At 37.7% G+C, this 25,990-nt stretch overlaps 1 protein-coding gene across 3 annotated transcripts in view; it reads right to left on the bottom strand.

Annotated features, from left to right (window-relative positions):
* The window catches only part of p4ha2 (procollagen-proline, 2-oxoglutarate 4-dioxygenase (proline 4-hydroxylase), alpha polypeptide 2), a 31,038-nt gene extending 9,193 nt beyond the window's left edge, over nt 1–21,845 (bottom strand). Inside the window, exons 1-11 of one of the 3 annotated variants that reach the window (XM_041801217.1) lie at nt 21,727–21,845; nt 11,848–11,953; nt 9,895–9,991; nt 9,498–9,649; nt 8,139–8,276; nt 5,112–5,351; nt 3,355–3,551; nt 2,377–2,553; nt 1,397–1,467; nt 675–774; nt 391–444 (exon numbers count right to left, since the gene is read on the bottom strand). In XM_041801217.1, the coding sequence (XP_041657151.1) occupies nt 391–444; nt 675–774; nt 1,397–1,467; nt 2,377–2,553; nt 3,355–3,551; nt 5,112–5,351; nt 8,139–8,276; nt 9,498–9,649; nt 9,895–9,991; nt 11,848–11,935 (1,314 nt within the window). In that variant the 5' untranslated portion in view covers nt 11,936–11,953; nt 21,727–21,845. Of the gene's footprint in view, nt 1–390; nt 445–674; nt 775–1,396; nt 1,468–2,376; nt 2,554–3,354; nt 3,552–5,111; nt 5,352–8,138; nt 8,277–9,497; nt 9,650–9,894; nt 9,992–11,847; nt 11,954–21,193; nt 21,558–21,726 lie in introns of those variants that run through there. The other 2 variants (XM_041801216.1, XM_041801218.1) reach the window with 2 other exon arrangements.
* Between the last annotated feature and the right edge of the window lie 4,145 nt (nt 21,846–25,990).

A 25,990-nucleotide genomic window follows, 5' to 3' on the forward strand; every position in this document is an offset into this window, starting at 1 on the left:
CTGTGGGCCTTGTTTCTCGCTCCCTCCGCTGCCCCCCCACGATTGTCTGACCGTGTTTATTCCCTCCTCCCTGTCATCTCATCAGACTTCTCTGTGCTGGAGAATCATTCAATCACAACACCTCTGTCTTTTATTTTTGTAAGGATTGTTCTGCCTCATATCCGATGTTTGGATCTAAAGTTTAGTACAATAGGAAATTAATTACACCTTTTTTTTTTTTTTTTTTTTTTAGTGTTTTAAGGGCTATAAGAGGAGTTATTTCGACTATGTTCTGTGTAATTTGGTAATAAGAATCAGCCAAACATAAAGCATGTCAAATCATGGTAAGGTCACATTTTTCTTCTTACACTCAACAACAAAGTCATGTTAACTGACACAAAGTGAACTCACCCTTGAAAAGTCATAATGTGGCTCGTACTGTCCTCCGACTCCATAATTTGCCACCTAGTGAGTCAATGACAATGTAAAATAAAGATAATTCAGACAATGTTAGCTCAAACTTTTACCAAACTTTATCTTAATTTCTCCACCATCATACAAACTTTTATCTAATATATTTGGTAACAGCCAATCACCCCAGTCCAACAGTGGTAGTCTGGTACGTAGAGATTTCTGTGTAATAGATTTCACAACGGTGTCCTACAGTTCTGTGGTTGTGTTGTGTATTAACTTACCTGTAATAACTCTGCAGTGTCTACTGTCAGGCCAGTGACAGCTTGTATTCTCTGGTTGACTCTTTCAATAATCGGGTCATCTTCACCTTCCAGCCATGCACTGTGAAAACAAAAATACACTTAGAAGCTCTCAGGACAGTGCAAACATCCACACATATTTTAAAACTGGATAATAGCATCTTCTTAAAACTGTTTGACTGATAACAGGCCTCAACAGAGAGTGTGGTCTAGACTTGACCTCTTTGTAAATCATCTTGAGATAACTCGGTTATGAATTGGAGCAATACAAACAAAGATTGATTGAGACTGGTTGTCTGCCTACTTCTCATCAGTATTACTACAATACTATGTTCATTGTTCCTTAATTTAAAAATGTAATCATTCATGTTTTAATTGCTGGAGAGCTGTGCACATAATGCTTCACTGTTAAAGATTAACCTTTAACAGACAACAGTAATGATGGATTGTCTCACAGCAACTTTCTCACTGATCTTTATATAGTTCAAGGCTCATTCTCTTTTTTATGTTAATTTGTTTAAATATCAAATTCATGGAGTAAAACAAAAATATAGTAAAAAGTAAGTCAAAAAAAGTGAAAAAATATAGCAATAAAGTTAGAGTAACTTGTTTAACAATAATAAATGCATTGATAAAAACATTACAAAATGGTCATTTAGATCCATTGAAGGGTTCAATGGTCAGCTTTCTCCTTCACAAGTTACCTTTTTGAAACTCTGTAGTTGGCTGTCGTCAGGACTCCTGTTTTTGGGTCACGAACCGTCGCTCTGGCAAGCTTAAAAAAAAGTCAAACAAAACACTTAAAAAATTATAAACAACAGCGGTTGTACATAGACTTTCCATTTTTGAACTTTCCACCTTATATCTTTGTTGTGGCACACTATATGTACAAAAGTATTCAGCCACACAACCATTACACCAACAGGTACTGTCATGACATTCTATTCAAATAAATGCACTTTAATATGGAGTTGGCCCACCGTTTACAGCTATAACAGCCTCTACTCTTCTTTGATGGCTTCCCACAGGATTTTGGAGGGTTTGTGTGGGAATTTGTGCCCAGTCATTCTGAAAAGCATTTATGAGGTCAGGCACTGATGTTGGACAAGAAGGCCTGGCTCGCAATCTCTGTTCCGGTTCATCCTAAAGATCCTTGATGGGGTTGAGATCAGAGCTCTGTAATTTTACACGGTCTCCTGCTTTATGGCTGAGTTGCTGTTGTTCCTAAATGCTTCCACTTTCTAACAATATCGCACAGTTGACTGTGGAATATCCAGCAGGGATGAAATTTCATAAACAGTCTTATTGCAAAGGTGGCATCTATCACAGTACCATGCGTTGAGTCACTGAGCTTTTCGGAATGAGCCATTTCGTATCACAGATGTTTACAAGTAGAGACTACATGGCTAGGTGCTTGTTTTTATGCACCTGTGGCAGCAGGTCTGCTTTATGAACCTGAATTCAATATTTAACAGGTACGGCCAAATACTTTTGTCCATGTAGTGTTGGTCTTTTCACTGACTTCCCCTTGTATTCTTTTACTATAAATGTTGTTCTTCCAGATATAACAAAGAAAAAAAATAGAACCACCTTTAACAATCAAAATGATCATAAAAATTCTTTAACAAAAACAAACCTTTAATAGAAAAACAGGTGAAAGTACAGTAGGTGTCTCATAGCTCACCCTGGGCTTAGCCAGCTCCTTAATTTTTGCGATCTCCTCGTCTGACAGGGCTTCAAGGTAGCGTACGATGTGAGGGCTGTCCCACTCATCCTCCTCTTTCATCGGCATCAGCAGGAGACGAGGGTTTCTGTTACCATCCTGGTAGCGACAGAACAAACGGCTACGCCTTGCTTCGTTCTACAAAGAAAAAACACGATATACAGGCAGTTGTTTAACCTGAACATCATTTTAAAAAAGCAGGAAACAACGTTTTTCTTCTTCAGTTATTTTGTTTCATCTGCGAAGAAAGGAAAGTTTATACCTAATCCCATATATCCCCAGAAAAAACTCATCTTAACCAAATAAATCTATAAAAAGTAATAATCACTGAAAAGGACATCTGAACTCTGCAGAGCTTTAATACACAAGCCTCATACAAGGTACATGCTGCAAAATATGTCTAAAAGTCTATATTTTAATGTCTGTGAATGTAAAATCAAACATTTTCAGCATAGCAAAAGTTTGATTTTGGTCTGATTTGTGTTAGTTTTTGCAGTTGTTCTAATCTTTCTGTCATGTTTGTTAACAGCACAGAGATGCAGGTTGTCATACATTACTGTTTAATATTAAACTGATCTCTTGATTCATTGCTCAGCTGATCTCAAAGTAAAGCCTCATGTTAAGATTTAGTTTCTATAACACCAAAAAGGATCCTAACATTAACCTTGTTTAAAGTGGCCTTTTTCTTTATTTTGGTGTGATGGTTTAGCTAAGGTAAGATTTAATAGAGTCAATCTGAAATCAGAATGGTCAATCTAATTTAATAAACCATTTTTAGGTGGCTGCTTTAAAAATTTAAGTTTACTCACAGCACAAGACCTGTCAACAACCTTAGGAAGCAGTGTAACAAAACACAAAACTAGATTTAAATGAAGAATACGTGTTTCTGCTTTCACACTATATCATTCCCTATACTGAGCATGCTTTATTTATTCTCACCATCTGGATCCCCTCTCCTCTGCAGAGAGCCTCGTAGGCCTCTCTCTCCGGGAGGTGGTCTTTAGGTCGGCTGTATGTTCCCAGCTGGATTGGCTCCTCAGAGGCTGGCTGGTATTCCTGCTTCATCTCGTTGAGCTGCTTGGAGAGTAACCGTTCAAAATAACGGAGGTTTCCTCCCGCCCTCTCGTGGCTAGGATCTGTCAGTACAAGAAAATTAAGACTTTAGTGGGAGAAATTACAGAGGAGAGGTGGACAACCGAAGGAGCTGATAAGATGCTTTGGCATTGCCTCATTTATGAAAAACGTGTCAGTGGTGCAAGGCCAGTGCTGCACCTTCATGATTTACAAGGTAAGGTATCATTTACTTTACTTTGTGTAAAATTGCATCAAATTTAAAACTTAGGCTACATAATACCCTGTAATTTTTGTGAAATAATATAGATTTAACTAGCAAACAACATAAGGCAGTTTAAACTACTGCCACAACAATCTGAAACATTTATACTCTGCTTTTACGTTAAACTAATCAGCCATTACAACACACACTGACATGGGCCCTCCTGCATAATAAGAGTTTTAGCTTTAGCTGTGATCCCCTTCACTTTTCTTCTTAAGTACTGTCATAGAGGCCACATTTACTGGAGCATTTTATAGTGGTGGTGGTCTTAAGTAATGCCTTTAAATTCTTCTTATAGCACAGTAAACCTCTTTGTTTGTGTTCAAGAAACTAAAGCAAGAAAAGTGGATAGAGAAGAGTGCTCCATCTTGTGGAGTTTAGAAGAAATGCACTTAATTTTTGTGTGCGTTTGGCGGGGAGTGTTGGAGGCTGCCTTATGTAATTATACAATATCACCAGTAAACAGAGCATTTCCTAAGTATTGATTTAGTTTAGATGCTTTCTCAAAGTTTACAGGATGTAGTTAAAACTACCTACCAGGGAGTCAGACACAGACCTGAGGGAGAATATAAATCATGTATTCACTCTTTTCCCAACAGCAAAGTACACTGACTAAACAGGTCTCTGTTAAGAAGTACACCAGCTTTCGTTGGGAGATTTCCTCTCTAAATGACAAAGAAAGAATAAACTACATAAATCAGTTATACTCTGTAGATGTACACTGTCGATTTTCATGATTTTATTTGCATTGTCTAGAAAAGCTGACTACAGAATCTGTAAGTTCATTCATTCATTCTTTTCTGTTATACCCTGTCATCACATAAAGGCTTACTCTCCTTTCAGCTGATTCCTGTTTTCCCAGTTAGATTAAACTGCTTACTTGGACAATATTTTGTCCCTTAGCTAACTGTGCTCTTTATCCTTTAGCAGTCATTCTTTTTAGTAGAGCTGATAACACAACATAAGCCCCTGTCTGCTTCAACTGCTCCACCCCAGTTCATTTCACTTAACATGTAAACAAGTGCACCACAGCGCTGAAGAGATGGCCTGCAGCTGTCAACACAGGCCTTGATGCAGAGACTAAAATAACAAAACCACGGGCCATTACTGAGCGTGGACTACACCCTGCATTAAAGCACAGGATACGACTGCAGAGAGGGAGGTTTACTCTAGTGAGAAAAGACAACTCAGTTGGCACAAGTACTGGGGCTGCACTGGTGAGCTAACTAAGACAAATATCTGAACTGCTTTTTTTGATATTTCATAAAAATAAGGGTTACACAGGCTGAAAGAAATAAATAATTTAAAAAGTTGTTGGTGTTTTTTGTTCATCTTCTTTAAATTGGTGTCTGTATCTTACCAGCAACCATGAGTCGGCGTGTCAGCTCAATGGCTCGAGGTAAGTCTCCCATTTGGTAAACAGAGTAGCTGAGGTAATCCAAAATTTCCGCCTTGGAAACCACAGCTTCTTCTCCGGCGTCCAGCTGCTTCAAGGCCTGCTGCAACCACAGAACGGCATGGTAATAATCCGCTTCATTGTATGCCGTCTTTCCCATGTCGAAGCAGTCGTCCACTGTCAGCAGAGCACTGGAGTGCATACCTGTAGAAGGGTTTATTCAGTTAAACACTGACCATTCTATACTGTCTTTTACCGTTTCAAATGATTTTTTCATGAATTTACAACCTTTTATTTGTAATCAATGGATTATGTTTCAAGAGCAGCCTTTTTAATTACTTTAGCATGAAACCTGACAAGAAAATTTATTATTCAGACTAATTTTAGTTACCAATGCTGCAGCTGGCTGCTGTTGCAACAGATGTTGAACTTTACAAAGAATAAGTGAATTTCTCATATAAATACAGATACATTTATTGAAATAGAGGTTAAGAACCCATGACTTGATCTATCAAGTACCATTTTCTTTGAAATGATCTAAAGGTGCATCTCAGAAAATTAAAATATCATGTAATTATTTTTTTCTTGTGATTTACATCAGAAAGTGAAACTTCCACAAAGTCTAGATTCATCTCATATAAAGTAAAATATTACAAGATTTTTTTGTTTTAATGTTGATGATTATGGCTTACAGCTTACAAAAATAAAAAAACACTGTGTGAAAATATTAGACTATCATAAAATATCAGCCCATAAAAGGATTTATAATACAGAAATGTTGACCTTCTGGAAAATGATGCTCATTTAAGCATTCAGCAACTGGTTTTACACAAATTACTGCATCTAAGCAGCTTGGTTTGATGCAAACCAGTCAGTGGCACTGCTGGGGTGTTATGAAGCCCAGGTTGCTTTAATATCAGCCTTCAGCTCATCTGTATTTTTGAGTCTGGCGTCTCTCATCTTCCTCTTGACATTCCCCAGAGATTTACTATGGGGTTCAGGTCAGGCCAGTTGGCTGGCCAATCAAATACAGTAATACCAAGTTCAGCTAACCAGTTTCCGGTACTCTTGGCTTCAATGTGGACAGGTGCCAAGTCCTGTTGGAAAAGGAAATTAGAATCACCATAAAACATCAGCAGGTGGAAGCATGACGTGCTCTAAAAATCTCCTGGTAGATGGCTGACAGCGTTGACTCTGGACTTGATAAAGCATGTTGGACTAACATCAGCAGATGAAATGCCACCCCCAACCATCACTGACTGTGAAAAATGAAAACACCAGACTTCAAGCACCTTGGATTCTGTGCCTCACTGATCTTTCTCCAGAGTCTGGGACCTTGATTTCCAAAGAAATGCAAATTTTTCTTTCATCTGAAAATAGGACTTTGGACCACTGAGCAACAGGAGTCCTTATTCTCCAAAGCCCAGGTCAGACGCTTATAGCGTTGTCTGTGGTTCAGGAGTAAGAAGGACTAAGAACCCGACACTTGTAGCCCATTTCCTGGACCCTTCTGTGAGTGGTGACTTTTCATCCACTGGGTCCAGCCTCAGTCCACTCTTTGTGAAGCTCCCCTCAGTTCTTTCATCTGCTTTGTTTGGCAATCTTCTGAAGGCTGAGCTCATTCCTGTTGCTTATCCACCTTCTCTAACAACACTTTTCCCTTCCTCTCAACTTTCCATGAATATGCTTTGATACAGTCTCTTAGAACAGATTGCCCTTTCAGCAATGACCTTCTGTGGCTTACCCTCCTTGTGGAGGATGACATGGATTGTCTTCTTGACAAAAGTCAAGTAAGCAGTCTTCCTCATGATTGCACTTATGTGTACTAAACCAGAATGAGTGTATGAAGGCTCAGGCTCATTTGCAAATTTGACTTTCCCACAATATCCTAACATTATGAGATGGTGAATTTTTTATATTTGTTAGCAGTAGGCTGTAATTATCAAGATTAAAAACAAAAATAGTCTTGAAATATTTTACTTTGTATGAGATTAATCAAGAATTTAGGGAGAATGTAACTTTCTGAAGTAAAGCACAGAAAAAAATAACTTTTACTTGATATTCAAATTTTTTGAGATGCACCTATATTTCAACGTCACATTCATTTCACTTATTTAAGTCAGGGTATTGATCTCCTGTTGAAGTATGTTTCTTTACATTCTTGACCTTTATTTAACCTTAATTTTGCACACTATCATTGAAAATATTTTGTAAATGTAATTCCTCTGAACAGAATCACCCAAGTTGGTCCTAAGATTTTGTGTTTCTCTATTAACAATGCCACTTTTGAAAGGCTGGTTAACCTTATTAAGGTTCTGTAGAAATATAAATCTCAATGACTGACATTAAAACCTTTTCCTACCTAATTACAGATGAGTACCAGTTATCCTCATACAAAGTATACTCAGGTTACTGTAAGCTCGCTCAGTGTGTAGGGCAGAGTGACCTGGCACAGTTTCAAACTCTAACACCAGCAGATTTGTGCCTTATTGACTGAACACAACCACATACCTGTAGAAGCACACACCTCATGCATACCTGCAGTGGGTTGAAACTGTGTTTAGATGCCACCCAAACTTAACCCTGGCTCTGTCCTCACCACAATATATCTCAGGGAAATGTATGGGTGGATTACTTAGATTTTACAGAAAAAATGAAAATAATTTAAGGAGTATTTATGAATGTTTTGACTTCTTGTAACCAACACCAAAAACTCCTAAACTGCTGCAGTAACTCCTGAAGAAGTGAAGACTTGTTAACATGACCTAATTTCACAAAAATGTAGACTGTGAAAAAGGTCCAAAACTCCTAAGCTTTTTTCACGAGGTGATTTGTATAAACACACACAAACACACCAGTTAAAATCATAATGGGTGTGTTTCCTTTCCCTTCCTTTTCACTTTTATAAATATACACACACAAAGTCACCACACAGCCCCTCTCTTTATATTCATGTTCTCTAAAATAACTCCCAGCACTCCGGTTGTTCACCTGGCAGTTTTCCCCTGGAGAAAGCCTCAGAATCCAGTTGGTACGTGTCCTGTAGACGCATCAACGCCTTGGCAGCACCCGTCTCATCTTCCTCATCAGGGAAGTACTGTCTGTGTGTGGACATGTTTGATATAAACCCTAGAGAGAAGGTATAAAAAAGTTTAGCTGGTCATGACAGTCGTTAAAAGATTTGAGCCAGAGCATATGTAAAAAATGCCGGACAACTTTGTGTTTTTAAGTGACACAATAAGACCCATCTAAGCAATTCAAAGATGAGAACCAGCAATTAAAGGCTAAAGTTTGCAAAATAAATAAAACACATAATAACTATTGAAAGTTTAAGTCAATTATTCACATCCATAATTATTGCAAACTCTTGCTCTGAAAACCAAACATTTTATTATTATTAAAACAAAATATGATGAGAAAACTTGGACACCATCAATAAATGCTGTTTGCTAATTTTCAGATATCAAATGGTTTTAATGAGATTCAATTCAAATGCATTAAAAATAGGACTGTCAGCAATGCCAGAGCAAACCGTGGAAAAGGAAAATGAATCAAGTAAATCTAGATTTTATAGAATTGCATGCTAATTTTAATGTTAAATATCTTTCAACTTCATCCAAAATGCTGTTTAATTTCTATTCATCACAGGATTTACAAACAGTCGTTCTAATTTCACTCACTCATTCTCTGTGGCCACGTCTACAGATTCACTTCTGTGACACTCCATTCCTAATTTATCTTGCTCACACAGATATCCCCCTACGTCTTAACACGCACAGACTTTCAGGTCCAAACATAAGCCTACAAAATGAGAACACAACCAAACTATGCAGAGATAAGACACAGCTGCTGCTAAAACATGACAGCCTTTGTTCTCTCATTTGGGGAGAGAGTATTAGAGCGGAGCAGCTCTGCTGTCAAAGCTGTAATCACTCTGCTTATAACCGCTCTGGAGTCCATATATGCCATTTGCCACTCATTCTGTGCACGTACTGAGAGAAGCTGGCATGCTGGCATTCAGATTTATAACGCAATGCGAAGACATATTTATTTTGAATATGAATGCATCCAATGTAAAAGGAAATGCAAGGACGAAGGCTTATGTGTACAGATATGTCCAGTGCTGATCCAGCAGAAATTCTTATTATAGCAAAAAATGTCTGTTCTGTAAGCACTCATATCTATCTCCGTATGTGACCAAAAACAAAGACTGATGGATATTTACAAGAAAGCTTTTTTCTCAAATTAATCAGAACAGAACCCTTTCTTAATGCATTTCCCTCAAAGGATGGAGAGGTACTGTTTCACACTCCTTTCTTGCTGTACTGTTTCCTTTACTTCCTGTCTTACCATCAGAAGGGTTTTGAAGCACTAGGGTCTCCAGTTCAGACCACTCTGTGTTGAGTCTCTTCATTAGTTTGTAGGCGTTCACAGGGTGGCCCAAGTAGCCCTCTGGGTCAGAGGTGGACACTTTGGTCAGTGCATCAAGTTTGTTGGCCCAGCTAAGACACAGACAGAACAGACAGTGTTGGGTGAAGCTCCTGTTACATAGATGCAGACAGACACTGACAGCAGCTTAAAAGTATTCATATAATAATATTTAGTTTTTATTTCCAACTGAAAGGTCAAATAAAGAGCAAAGGAACATGCCACAAAAATATTCATGTAAAGTAAAACCAACAGGGAAATAATTGCAGTACAGTGCCCAAGTAAAGATGTTTAGTCCAAGTCAGAGAACTGAATGTACCTTTTGACAGCAGCAAGCTTAGACTCCTCTGCCTTTATGTATTCCCTAAGAGACTGGACCAACTCTTTCTCTGAGTAGATCAGGTCTGTCATCTGACCTGCAGAGACAAAGAGTAATGAATGACTTGTCAACTCCTCTCCTGTGATCAGAGAGATTTTTCCCCACATTTATTGAAACAACTAATCAGTCCACATTAAAACCACTTTAACTTTAGTACATGACATTGTTTGCTGCATTGCAGAGTCACACCAAAATCAAAATAAATCCTCAGCCACAAACCCCAAACCCTTAACTACAAGGAGTTACACATAAACACCCAAGATTTCCACCCAAGAGCTTTAGCAGCAATGAAGCGAGCACCTAAGAAAATTAAATGCTTGACTCAATCATGACACATTTACAGAGTTTGTTATGTGTGCATGCAACCAGCAAACAAGCATAGCTGATGAGCCCAGTCCAATAAATCAATGTGATGTATGTGTTCAACCCACAACATTCAGCCTGCTGACTGATTTGATGCATGCTGTATATCAGAGCAATCATTGTAAATCAGTAATCCTTTTCTTAAATATCAAAGAAAGGAAAATTTGATTATTTGTGGGGTACCTTATGGTGACTATTTGTTATAGAGGGGTCACAGGATCTTAGTTTTGCCAGCAGAAAACATGCAGACTTTGTTTGAGCACTCTGCCAAAAAGTAATAAAAAAAAGTGTTGATGCAAAGATTTGATTTACGATTGCAGTGAAACACATTTATTTCTTCAAAGTTATTCAGGCTGCTTCAAAATAAACTCTGAATACAGACATAAACTTTACTGGCCTCCTCACCACTTCCCCCACTAAAGCCTTTTTATAGAAAAGGAAATAGAAGAATTCCTGAGTACAAAACACTCGTCTCTCTACATGTGGCCCACTGGCGTTTACTCTGCATAGGTACATCAGAAGTGTATGACAGGATAAAATAAGATACAGAGGAAACTTATTAATAAGATTCTTGAATTTCTTATATTTTGAAAATAAAATTAAAAAAAAAATATATATATATATATATATATATATATAAAGGTATTGCAGTTTTTGAGCTCTAATAGCCCTGCGCAGCAGGTTTTCCCTTATTTTTTCTGAGGTACACAAATCAATACTCATGCATGTGGGTAAAGCAAAACACACTTCATTTAACATCTTAAGCTGTTTTACCGACCTACAGGTGACAATAATGCACTAAGACACTTATTAATGTGTAAAAAGAGGCAATGAAGAAGAAAACAAGCTATAACATATATTGCTGAAACATTTCTGGATTCAAACACAATGTGTTTACAGGACCCGCGTTACAAACAATGACATGGGTGAGTAACACTAAATGCAAAAATGACTTTTGTTATGTAAAAGTAGCGTCCACTGGAGACACTTGTCTTGTGTAAGGATTACAACTTATCTGGCATGCTGATTTTGTGTTTTTGTGGCAAAAGAGGCCAGATTTTGAGCTGATTATGAGTAATACATTGGCAGTAGATGGCCCTGGCTTCGTTTACCAAACCATTGTCCGTTCAGTAAGAGCGAATGTGGGGCCAAAAAAGTCACAAGTCTTGAATGTTCTTCTACATTCATGGGATTTAAATATGTCCCAGTGTATTTTTTCTGAAAATACAAAACTTTTCCATGGCTTCTGCCCCTACATACGTGACACTTTGCTGGCATATTTTTGTGTTTTGAGCTATCCCTCCCTATAATTGTGGCTTTTCAGTTAACATTCAGTGTTTTTCTCATTGCAGAGCACAATGGAAGTGATTTTTTTTTAAGTCCTGCAGGTTAAATAAAAAAGAAAAGGACTTGCTGAGTAAAAACAAATGCTTTTAAGAGGCATGCACAAGTAAGAAACTCTTAATGCACTAAATGAGAGCCGGCAACAGATTAAGATTGTTAGGACTTAGTGTGACTCCTTGAACATACTTATTGAAGTGAAGATCTCTGCTTGTGTTGTCCAGCAGCAGCAGGAGAAGAGCAGAGCCCAGAATATCAAAGACAGGAACTTCTTCATTCTGTGTCTTTCAGTAATCTGTGAAGAGACAAAATCACACCATCTTACTTAAAGTAAAAGTAGTAACTCCTGAGCAAAGAACTAGCTAGTTATTCTTCATGAGATTATTTTACAAATTGTGCAAGATAGTTGAATCACACAGTAAGTTTCTTGCTTTTGGATAAATCCATGAATAAAGTTTGCTCTTGTCTCTCAGTGCCTTGCACAACACCTACAAGGTTGCAGCTGTTCTTCCTTTTTTTACACTGTGTCCATCATATCCAATTGGCCCCGTCTTTGCTTTCATCTTGGCAACTTAGGACTGACCAAGGCTGTTTCCATCACAAACAGTTCTTCCTATTCTCTATCCACATAGACATTACCCTGGATCAACAGTGTATGTAATGGTGTGTGTGTGTGTTCAGATTTAAACTTCAGTCCAACAACATTCAGAGTTTCCAGCATGTTTCTGATAAATGAGTCACTGACTCCTGAGGCTTGGTAGCAACTAAGCCAAGTTCATAATAAGGCAGAATAATCATTGGTCAATGTAGAAAACATGGTGTTTCTTGTACTCACTTTTATCTTGCATAAAAAGGCATAAGAACTTGAAGCGTAATGTGAGTTTAAAAAGGTACAAAGTGCACACATGTTGCCCAGGTACAGTCCTATTTTTCTTTTTCTTTGTTCTTCTAAAGAGTTAAACATGGCCACCATATGCCTGATGGAACTACTCATGACTAATGCTATGACTAAATAAAGACCAGACACTGAAATGCAATCAAGAGTTCAGGGTCTGCACTGCAGAAGCTTAAAAGTAATTCACTTTGAAAAGTGTAACCTCAAATAAAGTTAAAAGGAAATATTTATTTGGCTCAAGCATTATATAAATAAATATATATAGCTGCAAATTCTGTGTGTTCCCTGATAAAGAGGTACTGACTAAAATGGGACTTAGGCGAGTTTTGAGGCCACATAAAAAGTTGAAACAGCCTTTTTTCACCTTTGTAATATAGCAAAAAATCAGGTGTTCCCTGTCTCAGAATGATGCAGAAAAACTTGCATTTGTTTCCTCTAGGACAAGGAAACTTCCAGCTGTGAGGGACAAGTGTGAACAAGCAAGTCAAAGTGCTTTGCAGGATAAGAAGTTAGACATTTTCTGGAGTGCTTGTGTGAAAACAGCTAAGATTACAGTTTAAGTGTAGTCATCCAATTCTTTTCTCTGCCGAGAAGTTGCAGTATTTTCTAAACTATCTTTTGTCTTGTCAAATCAATAAAAGCATCGTTTGTTCTTTCAGGAAACAGCAAAGAAAGCTAGACTAAAAGGTAATAAATCACCTGCCAGAGACTCTGGTTACACTTTGCAGGACTGAGACCGGCTTTGTTTGTGAGTTTAAAGTTGAAAGTGACACTGCTACGGTTCACTTCCAGGACTTTGTGCAATTCTGCTTCACCATATAACTTCACTGTGACTTTGAAATGTTGCCTCTGTAACACATACACAGTCATGCTTCATACATCGTGCAAGTTCCTCTGTAAGTGCCTTCTAATAAAAGGCTTAAAGAGACACACGCTCCTAGCCACAAATTGTTCCCTTAATTGCTAGTATGTGGATTAAGCTCCAGGTTGAAATCATTTCACTTACATGACACGAGTTGACAAAATACAAGAAGCCGTTCTGTTTTAACCAAAATAAATCAGAAGAAAGTAAATGCACCTAACAGAAGCAGAATCTGGGCATTCAGCCAAGGAAACACCGCAACAAAAAACATTATGTGGGAAGGAAAGTGGGCTATCATCACCTGTGAGATATTTCAAGGTGAAAATGCCAGTTTATTTTCTTGCAGGAAAAAACAAACAATTTAACCCTTGTGTTTCCATTTGGGCTTTGCTTTGTTTACCTTGTAGGTCAAATTTAACCCAGTCTGGTTACATTGTATTTAGGGCATTACAGAGCAAACTATCTCCATTTTGTGCTGCATACAGTAATTTTCATCAGCTTAATTTCAACTCATTCTTACAAGTTTCACACTTCTATTTAATCTCTGGTATTGTTTATTTATGAGAGGACAGGAGCAGCAGCTGTGCTCCAGGAGGATACCTGGATAGAGGAGGCAGCCAGAGCAGGACAGGAACAAGGTTGATGCTGTAAAGAGCCGAACCGGTATATTCATCCCATTTCTAACCTGACCTCATTCCTTGTAGTACAAAATCATTTTTTAAATTATTTTGAACGAGTGATGAGAAGAGCAGCATTTGGTTATAGATGATCACAACATCATCACTGTTAATGGGAGAATAAAATCACTTTTTATTCTCAATGGTCAAAACTGACCCCATCTAAATTTTGCCCTTTTATTAAGGACGTGTATAATTTATCACCCACTTCAGTATTAAAACTTTTTGGCCAACTTTATTCTGCCATTAACATTTTTTTTATATTCTTTGATGTAATTCATATTTAATATGACTAGTTTACATGAAACTACACCATGTTTTAGTGTGGAATTTAGCATGAATTGTTAATTATTTGGGCTATGTTTCTATTTTCCACAATCCATTTTTGACCCACCGAGACAACAAATAGACTTTTTAAAGCCCCCATAATTCATTGTCAGAATTGATCTGAAAGGGTATTTTCTAATGATGTAAATGTCCATGTTATTCTTAGGCATTACATACATGTATGTAATCATAATCTTCTGAAACGTGTCAAAATTGACCCACTGACAACATATTAGGGTTGGAAGATACATCTGGTTTTTAAGATATGTCAATATACTTCAAATTAGACAGAAAAAGACAATATTGTTTGCATTATAAACACTCTGCAAGTCACTGTGAACTAATTGTTTCAAAATGCATGCCTAAAAGGAGATTTTCTATGCTTATAAGTAGAAAAATAAAACTATGATTTTCCCTGATAAATCCTTGTCGTCAGACATGATACTGTAAAAGATAAAGAATGCAGATGAATTCCCTTTGATTGACAAACTATCACCAATAATCTTTGCTGAGTAGAAAGCACATGACTCTTACACAACGCCTTTCTTCAATCCACTTTTACGGTTTAAGATTATAGTTATTTAGCTGGAATGTACCACATTTTGGGCGTAAGTATATACTGTACAGTAGGTCAAACTTTTTAGAATGGGTAAAATTCCCTAAGCAACACATATTTGGTGGGTTTTTTGGCATCAGAGTGAAAGCATCTTATCAGTTTTCTCACCATAGTAAAGCTCTACGTGTTGTCTGCTGCACAACACAAAAAAGGTGTCCTGACTTGCCTGCAAACATTCAGCACTCCGCTAAAGTGAAAATATAAATACTACATCTAAAATATAACTGCATCCACACAGTTAATTCAAGCCTCATTTCACTCATTGTTTCAGTCTTCCACAATCTACAAATGATCATCAAAATATTGCAAATTTAACACAAAAAACACAAAAACAAAAAGGAAGATAAGAAATATTTCCAAAAACCTAAAATAAGCATTTGCTTTGCTTCACATACACAGTTCAGTACTATGAGAGCAGAAATGTGCTTAAATTATGAAGCAGATCCACCTGCATTCAGGGTGCCCTACAAAACACCTAAATCACACTACAATGATCTATAAAGAACCATACAATCTTGGTAAAATGTGTTCCTATAAAACTGCAGTAATTAGGCTATCAGTGTGCTACCTAGGTGATCTAATTGTTTATTTATGGAGAGACAGTCCAGATAACAACAACCTCAGCCCTAAGCTTCTGTAAAAATAAAAGGGCTGATTCCCTCTCCTTGTAATTTACAGCCTGAGTGATTACTCAACCCAAACACACTTGCTTAGTGAGTCTGGCACATTCCTGGAAAGAGGCCTGTTACATTTACTACCCCCACGTTCCTGAGTCCTCCTGACCCTCGCCTCGCATTTCTGGCTAATGTAGGAAATGGCACTGAGGAGAGAGCATGACAGGAAGTATTATTATATGACAGGGTCAGGAGGGAACAGAACGAGGCAGCTGGATTCTGGTAGTGCATCACATCTCCCTGTGCGCTTTGCAGTAAATAAAGCTGTGAGGCATAATCAGCCTCTTCTCAGGATGCAGCAATGTGGGTGGGAAGTTTAAATACCTTTTTCAATTCCAGGACATGTGAGTCAGCTGATACAAAGTACTGATCTAGTGGGTAGTCTATAAAAAAAGAAACTTCTTTATTAATCTCCCTGAATAAATGTGAACTGATCGAATTTATTATAATTTGTGTCCAATAAAAGGTTGAACCATTAGTAAAATGTGGAAAAATACAACAAGAAAATAAATGCACAGCAAATGAGGTAGCCTGTAATTTTCATTTGTGAGAGGTCTGGTTAAGTCTGGCATTAAATGTAGACTGGTGGGATAATCAGTGCCCAATCTCATGTTTTAGGTTGTACTGAAGCCATACAGGAACAACTTTGATTGAAGGTCAGAAAAAGTGCCCATACTAAGTTAAAATATCCTATTTTGACTAGAACTTTATTTTGACTTCAATTGGACAATTCTGGATAAATCTGGTCTGCTGTAATCATAATCAATTATTAAAATATTTTACTTCCATCTCTGTATTTTTTTTCATAAAATGTAACTCATTAAAAAAATAAAAAAAAAACGTTACACCTAACTACATCCATAAATTTCGTACCAAGAAAAAACATAAAAGTGATCAGATTGTTTAAAGGCTATTTCTATTCCTCATGCAGTCATGCATTTGGTCGTTTTGCATGGTTTTGCATGGGCAACACAGGTTGAATTCCTGCATGTAAGCATGTTTACTTCAGATGTTTTTTAATGTTTATTCATAACAAATTTTTTCAGTAAATAAGTCAGAGCAACCATATGCTCTGCTGTCGCACCGTCTTGCCGGGATTAAACAGCGATGACAACTACAGGAACAAGCAGCTGGTCTCAAGTGTATCCAGACTTTTACATTTTTACATGGAGGCGTGGCTCTTTGAAAGAGATAAGAAAGCAGAGCAACACTCTCTCTGGCAGAGCAGTCAGGATCCAAGGTCTGGTGTGGGGCAGGGGTTTCTTAGGAACGAACGTTTACTACGATGGTTAAATATTTAACATCTGTAGTTGTTCTTCTCACTAAGCAACAAATCTTTGGAGAAAAAAACTGGCTGGTCAAAGCCATGACTGTCTCAGTTCAAAGGAGTGCCAGTTGGGGAAGTTGTTAGATTACATCGATTTTTCACACTTCTGAGGGAAAACAGATTGAAACAAATGTTAAAGTGACTGGATAAGGGAACTACTGACAAGAACAAATGTGTTTTCTTTCTAGAAATACTGAAAAATAGAACTTGTTAAGGTACAGGAGCAAAGGCAACATTTTAATTACAAATAGAAGTTGCCTGATACTTGTTTGGTGTTGAAGTTTAAGAATAAAAATTAAAAACCTTGAACTGCAACCTCACTTTTGGAAGCCACAAAAAAATCAAGAAAGTCCAACACATACTATGCTGAGGAAATAAATGTTTTTGCACCTTTGGGTGTTACCAGGAGTAAAACGGGTCATTTTACCTCCTAGAAAGGACAAAACAAGATTTTGAAGAGTCATTACAAGAAAGAAAAAAAGGAACTTGCAAAATGTGAAACTCAAAGGTTACACCCCCCTGCTCGGTGGCTTTTCTAGCTTTCAGAAGTATCATGGAAGTTCACTCTTTCTACATTACACTTTTGAAGCCTACAACAAACCCCTGCCTTCTGAGAAACCTAAGAGTTCAGCAAAGTTAATGTAAAACAGGAGCTGCAGGCCTCAAAACATATCACTTCATAAGATGGCCAAGATGCTTGCCAACTTTTTCAGCCTGTTATTGCTGCACTGAGATAAGCAGCCAGTCGGCTGATGCTAAACATGACATTTTCAGACTGATGTTAATCAGGACGCAGTTCTGACATGCAACAACTCCAGAAAAGGCATAGAAGAAATACAGACATGTAATATTGCTAACATGTGTGCAGGGTGATACATGCATGTTGCATAATTGCCCACATGAAGTTTGTACATGTGCGCACAGTATCCACAGGCTGTGGACATGCTCAGACAACCCCTGCGTGTTGCTTGGGGAGATTTAACTCTCCACACTTGAGGAGAAAACAGATTCAAAGTTGAAACTTGTCATTACTACAACTCTGTGCCTTTTAATTTAAACGGCTCGTCGAGCAAAACTGGTTCCCCTTTAATTAGACTTCAATGTAGATTAGAATAAAACCATGATTGATCCTTTCATATTCAAGTTTTCTGACTTTGCAAACAGACTGGTTTAATTTTCTGTCCATTTTTGATACTGATGAGACAAAAGATGTCCTCTGTGTCCTCTTTGCTTTAGTAGTCCCAGTGCCCACAGATTCACTTCATACACTGTAATGTCAAATGAAAAGCAGCAAAGTTTCACTTCCACAACTGATCCCATGAGGGCTGAATAAGGATCAGCATTCTAGTAATGAAGCAAGTTCACAACTCAGAAAAGCAAGCTGACAAATAAAAATACCACTCAAGTCAGCATTTTAGTCTCTCTCAACCCAGAGACGGAAAAAATGAGAAATTCATGCATATTGTTGTCTTTACCAAACTAGATGGTTTCTACTATGTTTTTAAATACCTTGAACTTCTTTTACCAAAGAGTCCCTGCATATTGTAATGAATGAAATTGAAAAATCTGTTTATAGAAAGGGTTAAAAATTTTTCTCGTCCAAAATTTCTGCTGACCATGTACGGCAGACATTGGGGCAAATTTGTTACAGATGTAATGAGAGCTGACACAAGACATTGCAGTCCAATTAAAACTAAAAATAGGCTAAATTTTTGTTCTCTGAGGGAAAAACATCTCTTAATGTTTCCCCCTTCCTGTGTGTGATGAAACATCACAACGTGGCAGCTACACTGTCCTAGCACCAGTAGGCTGTTACTACACTGATGTGCTGCTAACAGACTAATCTCTGCGATTCATACGAAAGAGTAAATATTTAGTCAGGGTGACCAGTTTAAACAGTTAAGGAGACAGTCAGGGTCAATGATGAATGCATTAGTTTACATTAGAAAGCGCTCATACAAGCACAAACAAGAGACACATGGTGAGTCTATGCTAGAGTACACATGCAAACCATTCACTTCCAAAAGCCTTTACGGTACGTAAACACATAAGGCTGATTAAATTGAATGTACAAACTAATAAAAACATTTTTATGACTCCAAGTGACAAAGACAGTGAGATATTACTTCAATATCTACAATTAAAGAAAAACACAAACTCAGACTGCAATAACAGAAACAGACTCAGACAAGTGAAGGTAAGCTGAAAAAGACAAGATGACTCTGTTATAGCCCTCTTATTAGACAGACAGCTTAATAAGGCAGATGTATGTTTTAGCTTTATCAGTATCATCCTCTTGAGAGTGCATATCACCTGCCATCAAGCCAAATGAAATCTGACAGATTAATGGCATCCCTCCATTTGTTGCCCTCCATTCACACAGATTTCAATGGCTGCCAGATTCAATTATTGCCTTCATGTCAAATATAAATCCCTGCAGGACACCATTACCCTTACATTCATAAGACCTGTCATACTACGAGGGTGTGTACAGTGACATTGCTAAGCTTGTGTTATTACATTTTGTACGATATTACAGTGCCAGTAGGATGGTTTGTGTTATATCAAAATTTTTGACTTATTATTTATCTGTGGGTTATAGTTTCAGTAATGAAGTTTGCAAATATAAGAATTACATTACAATTAGTTCTTAACAAGGGGATATTGCCAAGTAGGTCAACACATGTTTGAAGTCACTTGAATCACCTTTCTTCCTATTTTCATGCTCGGTGTAGACTTAAGCACATCAGGACCCACTCACCATCTCCTAAATCACTCGTTCCCAAAGTCTGGGTCAGGACCCACAGTTGAGTCATGGCACATTTTTGGGGGGCTGACAAGTTTCGCCAGTTTTCAGAATTTCTTTACTACAATATCTAATGTGACATTTATGTCTGCAATATGTGTTACAGTCACAACTGGGGGTTTATCCCCTTCATACTCATCCTCTCCATCATAATAAAACATAAAACAAGACTCTTCCAACTAATGGATGGCAAAAGCACTAATCTCAGAGTCATAGATGCTTGGCCAATAAAAAAGAAACATTGTTCCGGACCAGGCAGCCACTGAAAGCCCAAATGGTTGAGCATATGAAGAAAGCCTATGCTACAGAAGTGAAGTGGCTTCTTCCAGGCTTTTAAAACAGAGAGCACAAGGTCAGGACCAGAGTGAGTCTGGAATTAACACTATTAAAGCTAGCACCAGCCAACAGCTCAACCAACCAGCCAAGAATAGCACAGAAGGTAGACTTGATAAGCAATAGTGTACATAAAACATTTGGGTCCAGACAGTTGGGTCACAATTAGGGCTAAACTATTTGGGAAATGATATAATTGCAATTTTTCCCCGATATTGCAACTGTGATTTAATAAGCTATTATTTTTAAGTTCCTCATTTTGTGTATTTTCAATAATCATGGGCAAATAAAAATCATTCTACATAGGGCTCAATGATTTTGGAAAAAAAAAAAAAAAACAGGCAATATGAACTGCTTTGTTGAAGGGAAAGATAGAAAAAAAGAAAAACATGTACAATAATAAAGAAAGGATTTTTTTTTTTGCAAACTAAAAAAAAAAATGACACTCTAATGTGTGCGTAATGTGTACAGCATCACATCTCTGCTTAAGAAATGTATTAAATCGGTACTTTTACACACATTTCAGGTAAAAGAAATATTACACCTTGTGCGATTTGAAAATTGCAGTAGGACATATTTCGGTTTAATCTTAATTTTTATTAGCCATAGTCACAATGGCTTGTACCTGTGCCACATTTTTTTCCTAGGGGCACATCTGCCACCCACTGAAAATGGCCTTGTGACCCACTTTTGTGCCCTGACCCACCAGTTGAGAACCAAGGGAATACTCTAGATCATGTCCACATGCCCAAATACACTGATTAGGCTACTGCCATGCGGTTGGAGCTCTGATATGGGATAAATTAACAGTTTAAAAGCAAATGATTATTATATCAAAGATGTACAATATCATAGTTCCTCTGTTCTTTGCGGGAAAATTTCAAGACTTTTCCACAGAATAATAAAGCAACATCTCATTATAGCCATGTAAAATTGACATTTTTACTGCTGTCACACTTTCTGATACATCTCTCTTGCTATCTCTGAGTCTCATCATCATCCCCAGCTGCATAGTTACCATCCGCGTGACGTCACCGAAACAGTTGTTTCTAGATATTTCCAACACTTAAGCAGTTTGGGTCCTGTGGACGTCCTGAAGCCCGTTTTATCTGTTATAAACTATGTCGAAATCAAACAAAACCGTCTATTTTCAGGCAGGTTTGATAAAAAACACAACTAACGTCAACCACCACCGTGTGTGAGATGCTCTGTCACAAAAGTTCGCGCAAAGTTTAAAACTTTCTCCCCATTCGTTTACAGAGACTTTGTGACCGCCGTCTTCTTCATTCTTATGTTAGCGTTCAACCAACATGTCGGACATAAACACACAGTTCCCGAAATAAACGAGTCGTTGTTGCTTTACATTCTCGGTATCACAGGGTTTCGAGTGTCTTGTAACACATTCCCACTCCAGAGAAAACCTGTTGAACCCAGTTATTGACAACCATCCCAGCATGTTCTGTTCAGGCTTCCTTAACGGTTCGGCAACCGTACACGGATGAAAAGGACAGGTCTGAGGACAAGTAAACGCAGCATTTGATGTTATCTTACCTTTATTGCCTCGGTTTTGAAAGAGTCACGTCACACTTTCATATGAGGACGCAATTTCACTTGGCACCCCGGGGTTGTGTGCAGGACAGAGAGGGGTTCAGTTGCTGCCACGTACAGAGCCTCCCCGAGGGTTGACCGTAATACTCCAACCACACGCGCACCGAGCATTGTTCCTGGAGGTTTAAAACGTTCTTATAACGCGTCTCGTTATTTAAACTACTGCCTCTGAGCTTTAAGTTTGACAGTCGACAGTTTGCATTCAAGAAAAACAGTATAACAATTGAAGAGCCAGTCTTTTAATATTTCATACGTTTTGAATCCAACGCAGTCTCTCACGCCTAAAGAAAGTATTTGTTTTCACTATGTATCTCTCATATGAATTAAAACAGTCTTGTCACAACAGCAGTACTCTACATACGGGGTTATATGCATGGTTCAAATGTAATAAAAGTGCAAAATGAGAAAAATGATGGCGAACGTCGCCTTCCACGCTCGTCTTCCAGGATACTTACGGTAATGCAGACCCATGCAATCCGTCACGTTTACAGTTTGGACCTGGGCTTACGGGGCTTGTTCTTTGGATGGACCCTTCTGGAAAGAACATGGCTTTTCGATTACATGCTGTTCTTGATTTCTTTTTGTTGGTTTTCTGTGCTCTTCTTGTTCTTGTGCTTTCACATTTGATTCAAATGAGAGCAAAGAGACACATGAGATTTAATTCAGACCGTCATTAGGGGTCAGTGTAACAGCGAAGGCATTATAATTGTAATAAGGATTGTGAAGTGAAGAATTTTCTTTGCCTTTGCAGAGAAACACATTTCTGCATATGTGGCAGGATGAGGCCCGTCTGATGAAACATTGCATGTGATTACCATTGGCTGTATCACACCTACCTTTTCTGTGATTGACATAATTATGTCTGCTGTTTGTATAAGGGTAGCAATAATTTAGGATGCATTGTCTTAGAAAATGTATTTTTTTTTTTTTAGTTTGTTATGAAAGATAATTTCATAATAAGTCTCTTATCGCATTGTTTGGTATATTATTAAGGTGTATAGCTCTACATAGGCCAATTATGTATATTATAGGTTTTATGTGTATATGATATGATGAGGTTTGTGATCAGTAGTGATATGTATAGTATGATGAAGTTTGAATGGTTATACACTTAATGGTATTTAACCAGCAGGTGTCAGTATGGATTAACAGAAAATACATCCCACAGGGGGGAAAAGCTATTCAACCTGTGTTGATCATACTGCAAAATAAACTAATGTGAAATCATAATCATTTCAATTAGATTAAAACATGTCAGTAAAACAAGTGACTGAAGTATGAAGAAGTATGACTGTAGTTGAAGACACCTGTGTCTGGAAGGTCCAGTCACTCGTTAATCAGTATTCCTGGCTACCATTACACCATGAAGACAAAAGGACACTCCAAGAAACTCATAGAAAAGTTGAAAAGAATAAGTTAGGGAATGGATACAAAAAACATCCAAAGCACTGATTATCCCCCAGAGTTCAGTTAAATCCATCATCAAGAAATGGAAGGAATATGGCACATGTGTAAATCTGTCTAGATCAGACCGTCCTCACAAACTAAGTGACCGTGCAAGAAGGAGACTAGTGAGAGAAGCCACCAAGACACCTCTGACTCTGAAGGAGTTACAAGCCTCAGCAGCTGAGATGGGAGAGACTCTACAACAACTGATGCCTGGGTTCTTCACCAGTCAAAGCTTTATAGGAGAGTGGCAAAAAGAAGCCACTTTCTAAGAAAACCCAGATTAAGTCTCCACTAGTGTTCGCCAAAAGCATTTAGGAGACTCCATGGTGAAGTGGAAGAAAGTTCTTTGCCCCGATGAGACCAAAAAGGTGCTTTTTGACCATCAGACAAGATGTTATACAGTATGTTCAGCTGTTGAACATCATCACAAACACACCATCCCCACTGTGAAGCATGGTGGCCTTAGTAAATGTAGAGGGTAAAATAAGTGCTGCAAAATATAGGAAAATCCCAGAGGACAATCTTATTCAGTCTGCAAGAGAACTTGGGAGAAGATTTATTTTCATAGCATACAGTGAAAGCAACACAGAAATAGATTCAAGACAACAAGGTGAATGTTCTGGAGTGGCTGAGTCCAAGCCCAGACCTCAATCCAAAGGAGATTTTGTGGCTGGACTTGAAAAGGGTGGTTCATGTGTGATCCATGTGCAACCTGACAGATCTTGAACAGGTTTTTAGAGAAGAATGGAGTAAAATTGCAGTGTTCAGATTTGTAAGCCTGATTGAGACCTATCCAGGCAGACTCAGTGCTGTGATTGCAGCCAAAGGTGCATCTACTAAAAACTGACTTGAATGAGGTGAATATTTATGCAGTCCTCTTACATGTTTTTACTTAATTGACATTTCCTGGTAGATTTTTTTTCCACTTTGACAGCAGTTTATTTATTTATTTATTGTCTCTTTTTTTTTGGCATCAAAAAAGCCGAATTTTATTGACCATGATTGATTTATGAAATCAACTAAAGGGTATAACATCCAAGGGGTTGAATAATTTTTATGGGCACTGTCCTTTGCACATTTGTTATCACAGCATATCATGCCATATACACCTTTTGGTTGTAAAATTATCCCTTATAATAATGTTTAATTTGTCACATCACAAAATGTGCAACTTAATTCCTTGCAAAGAGAACAAATACCACTTAGACTTTGGTACGGAAAAAAAAAAGCTTTCCTTCAGCTTATATTGTCTTATCTTATCTTTCTTCATCCTGCATTTGTTTTAAATCTTAACATTTCAGAGAAAAATACAGTGCCACAAAAAAGTAAAATTTTCACCTGTTTCATTGGTGCTTGGTAATTTAAATTACATTTAATAATCGTTTCCTTACTCTGTAAACCACTGATTCAGAACCATATGCCTGCATTGTTCATCAGTGTCCACCAGGTGTCAGTAGTATTCAATGGAATAGAGCAAGATGAGCCGTTTGGAGGATTTCTAGTGACAATTGTGACAGTTTTATTTCTGAAAACAAATCTTCAAGGGTGCAATGTTCAACACTTTCTTTATCACCCTGTAAAGGGCAATTTGCTTTGCAATCAGTAGTAAAACAAACATTCATCAGACCACATCCATCCACCAGACCAACAATAAATACTACAGAGCGAAAAAAAATGCCCAGCTCACTCTACTGCACCATCACTAAAGCTGCTGCTCAATGTCGTCTAACCAGCGCCATCTCTTTGAACACAACCCCATGATAACTTTTTCACAGTCTCGCAAGATCTTCTCATTTTCTGAACTTGTGAATAATCAGGAAATAATACTGAACTGGGACACTAAATTATTTCCCATAAGATAACCCAATCAGAAACTAACTGCCATCAGTTCATCAGCAGATGCAGTCTATGTATTTGGTCTGCAGGTGTCACTGTTCCTCCATTTCCCATAGCCTAAGACTTTACTGCATTAACCTCCTGAAACTCAGTGCATACCAGGGCATCATATTTGGGTTTTTACATGATGGTAATTAATTCAGCCAAAAGTACGCTTGTTTGACTTATTCATACAAGTGTACTTGTTTGTATTCATACAGTTACACCAAACACATACTTAACCAACTGAAAAACACTTTAAGAATACACAACAAAAACACAGGAATCAGCAGATTAAAGTACATTTTGATAAAATTATATTTAAGACTTCAAAACAAACAACAACAAAAAAAAAAAACAAAAACAGGTTTTTCAGTTATCACAAGTAGTCATTACTGAAAGCCACAGTGAGTGTGAACATGGATTCTACCCACAAATCTGGTCTTGTTGACAAATCAGGGCGTCTCTGCTCTTAGCTAAACAGAGAAGTATTTGGCTTGTCACGCTGTGGAGGTTGAGAATAAGCATACCAACCATCAGGTAATTTTCACACCTGAGCAGAACCTTTGTACTAAAAAAAGGCTGTGAAACTGTTATTTAGTCGTTACATGAAGGGAACTGAATGTCTGGCATGTCACACTGAAACCAATAAGAGAGTGGAAAATAACCAGTAAAATAACGCTGAGGAATGTGTCAGACGTCTTTGATGTATTGTTACAGTTATTGTTACAGGTTGAAGACATTGTTTTATGAATGTGACATCAGTGCACAAAATATGTTTTCTGTCTCTGCCTGGAGTCAGAGGTATCACATTTTGTGAGTGTGGCATGACGACAAAATGAGTACACAAACTACTTGCACCCATTCATTTAACTGAGGTTAA

This window comes from Cheilinus undulatus, linkage group 12, assembly GCF_018320785.1.
Source record: "Cheilinus undulatus linkage group 12, ASM1832078v1, whole genome shotgun sequence".
In the NCBI taxonomy this organism is placed as follows: Eukaryota; Metazoa; Chordata; class Actinopteri; order Labriformes; family Labridae; genus Cheilinus; species Cheilinus undulatus.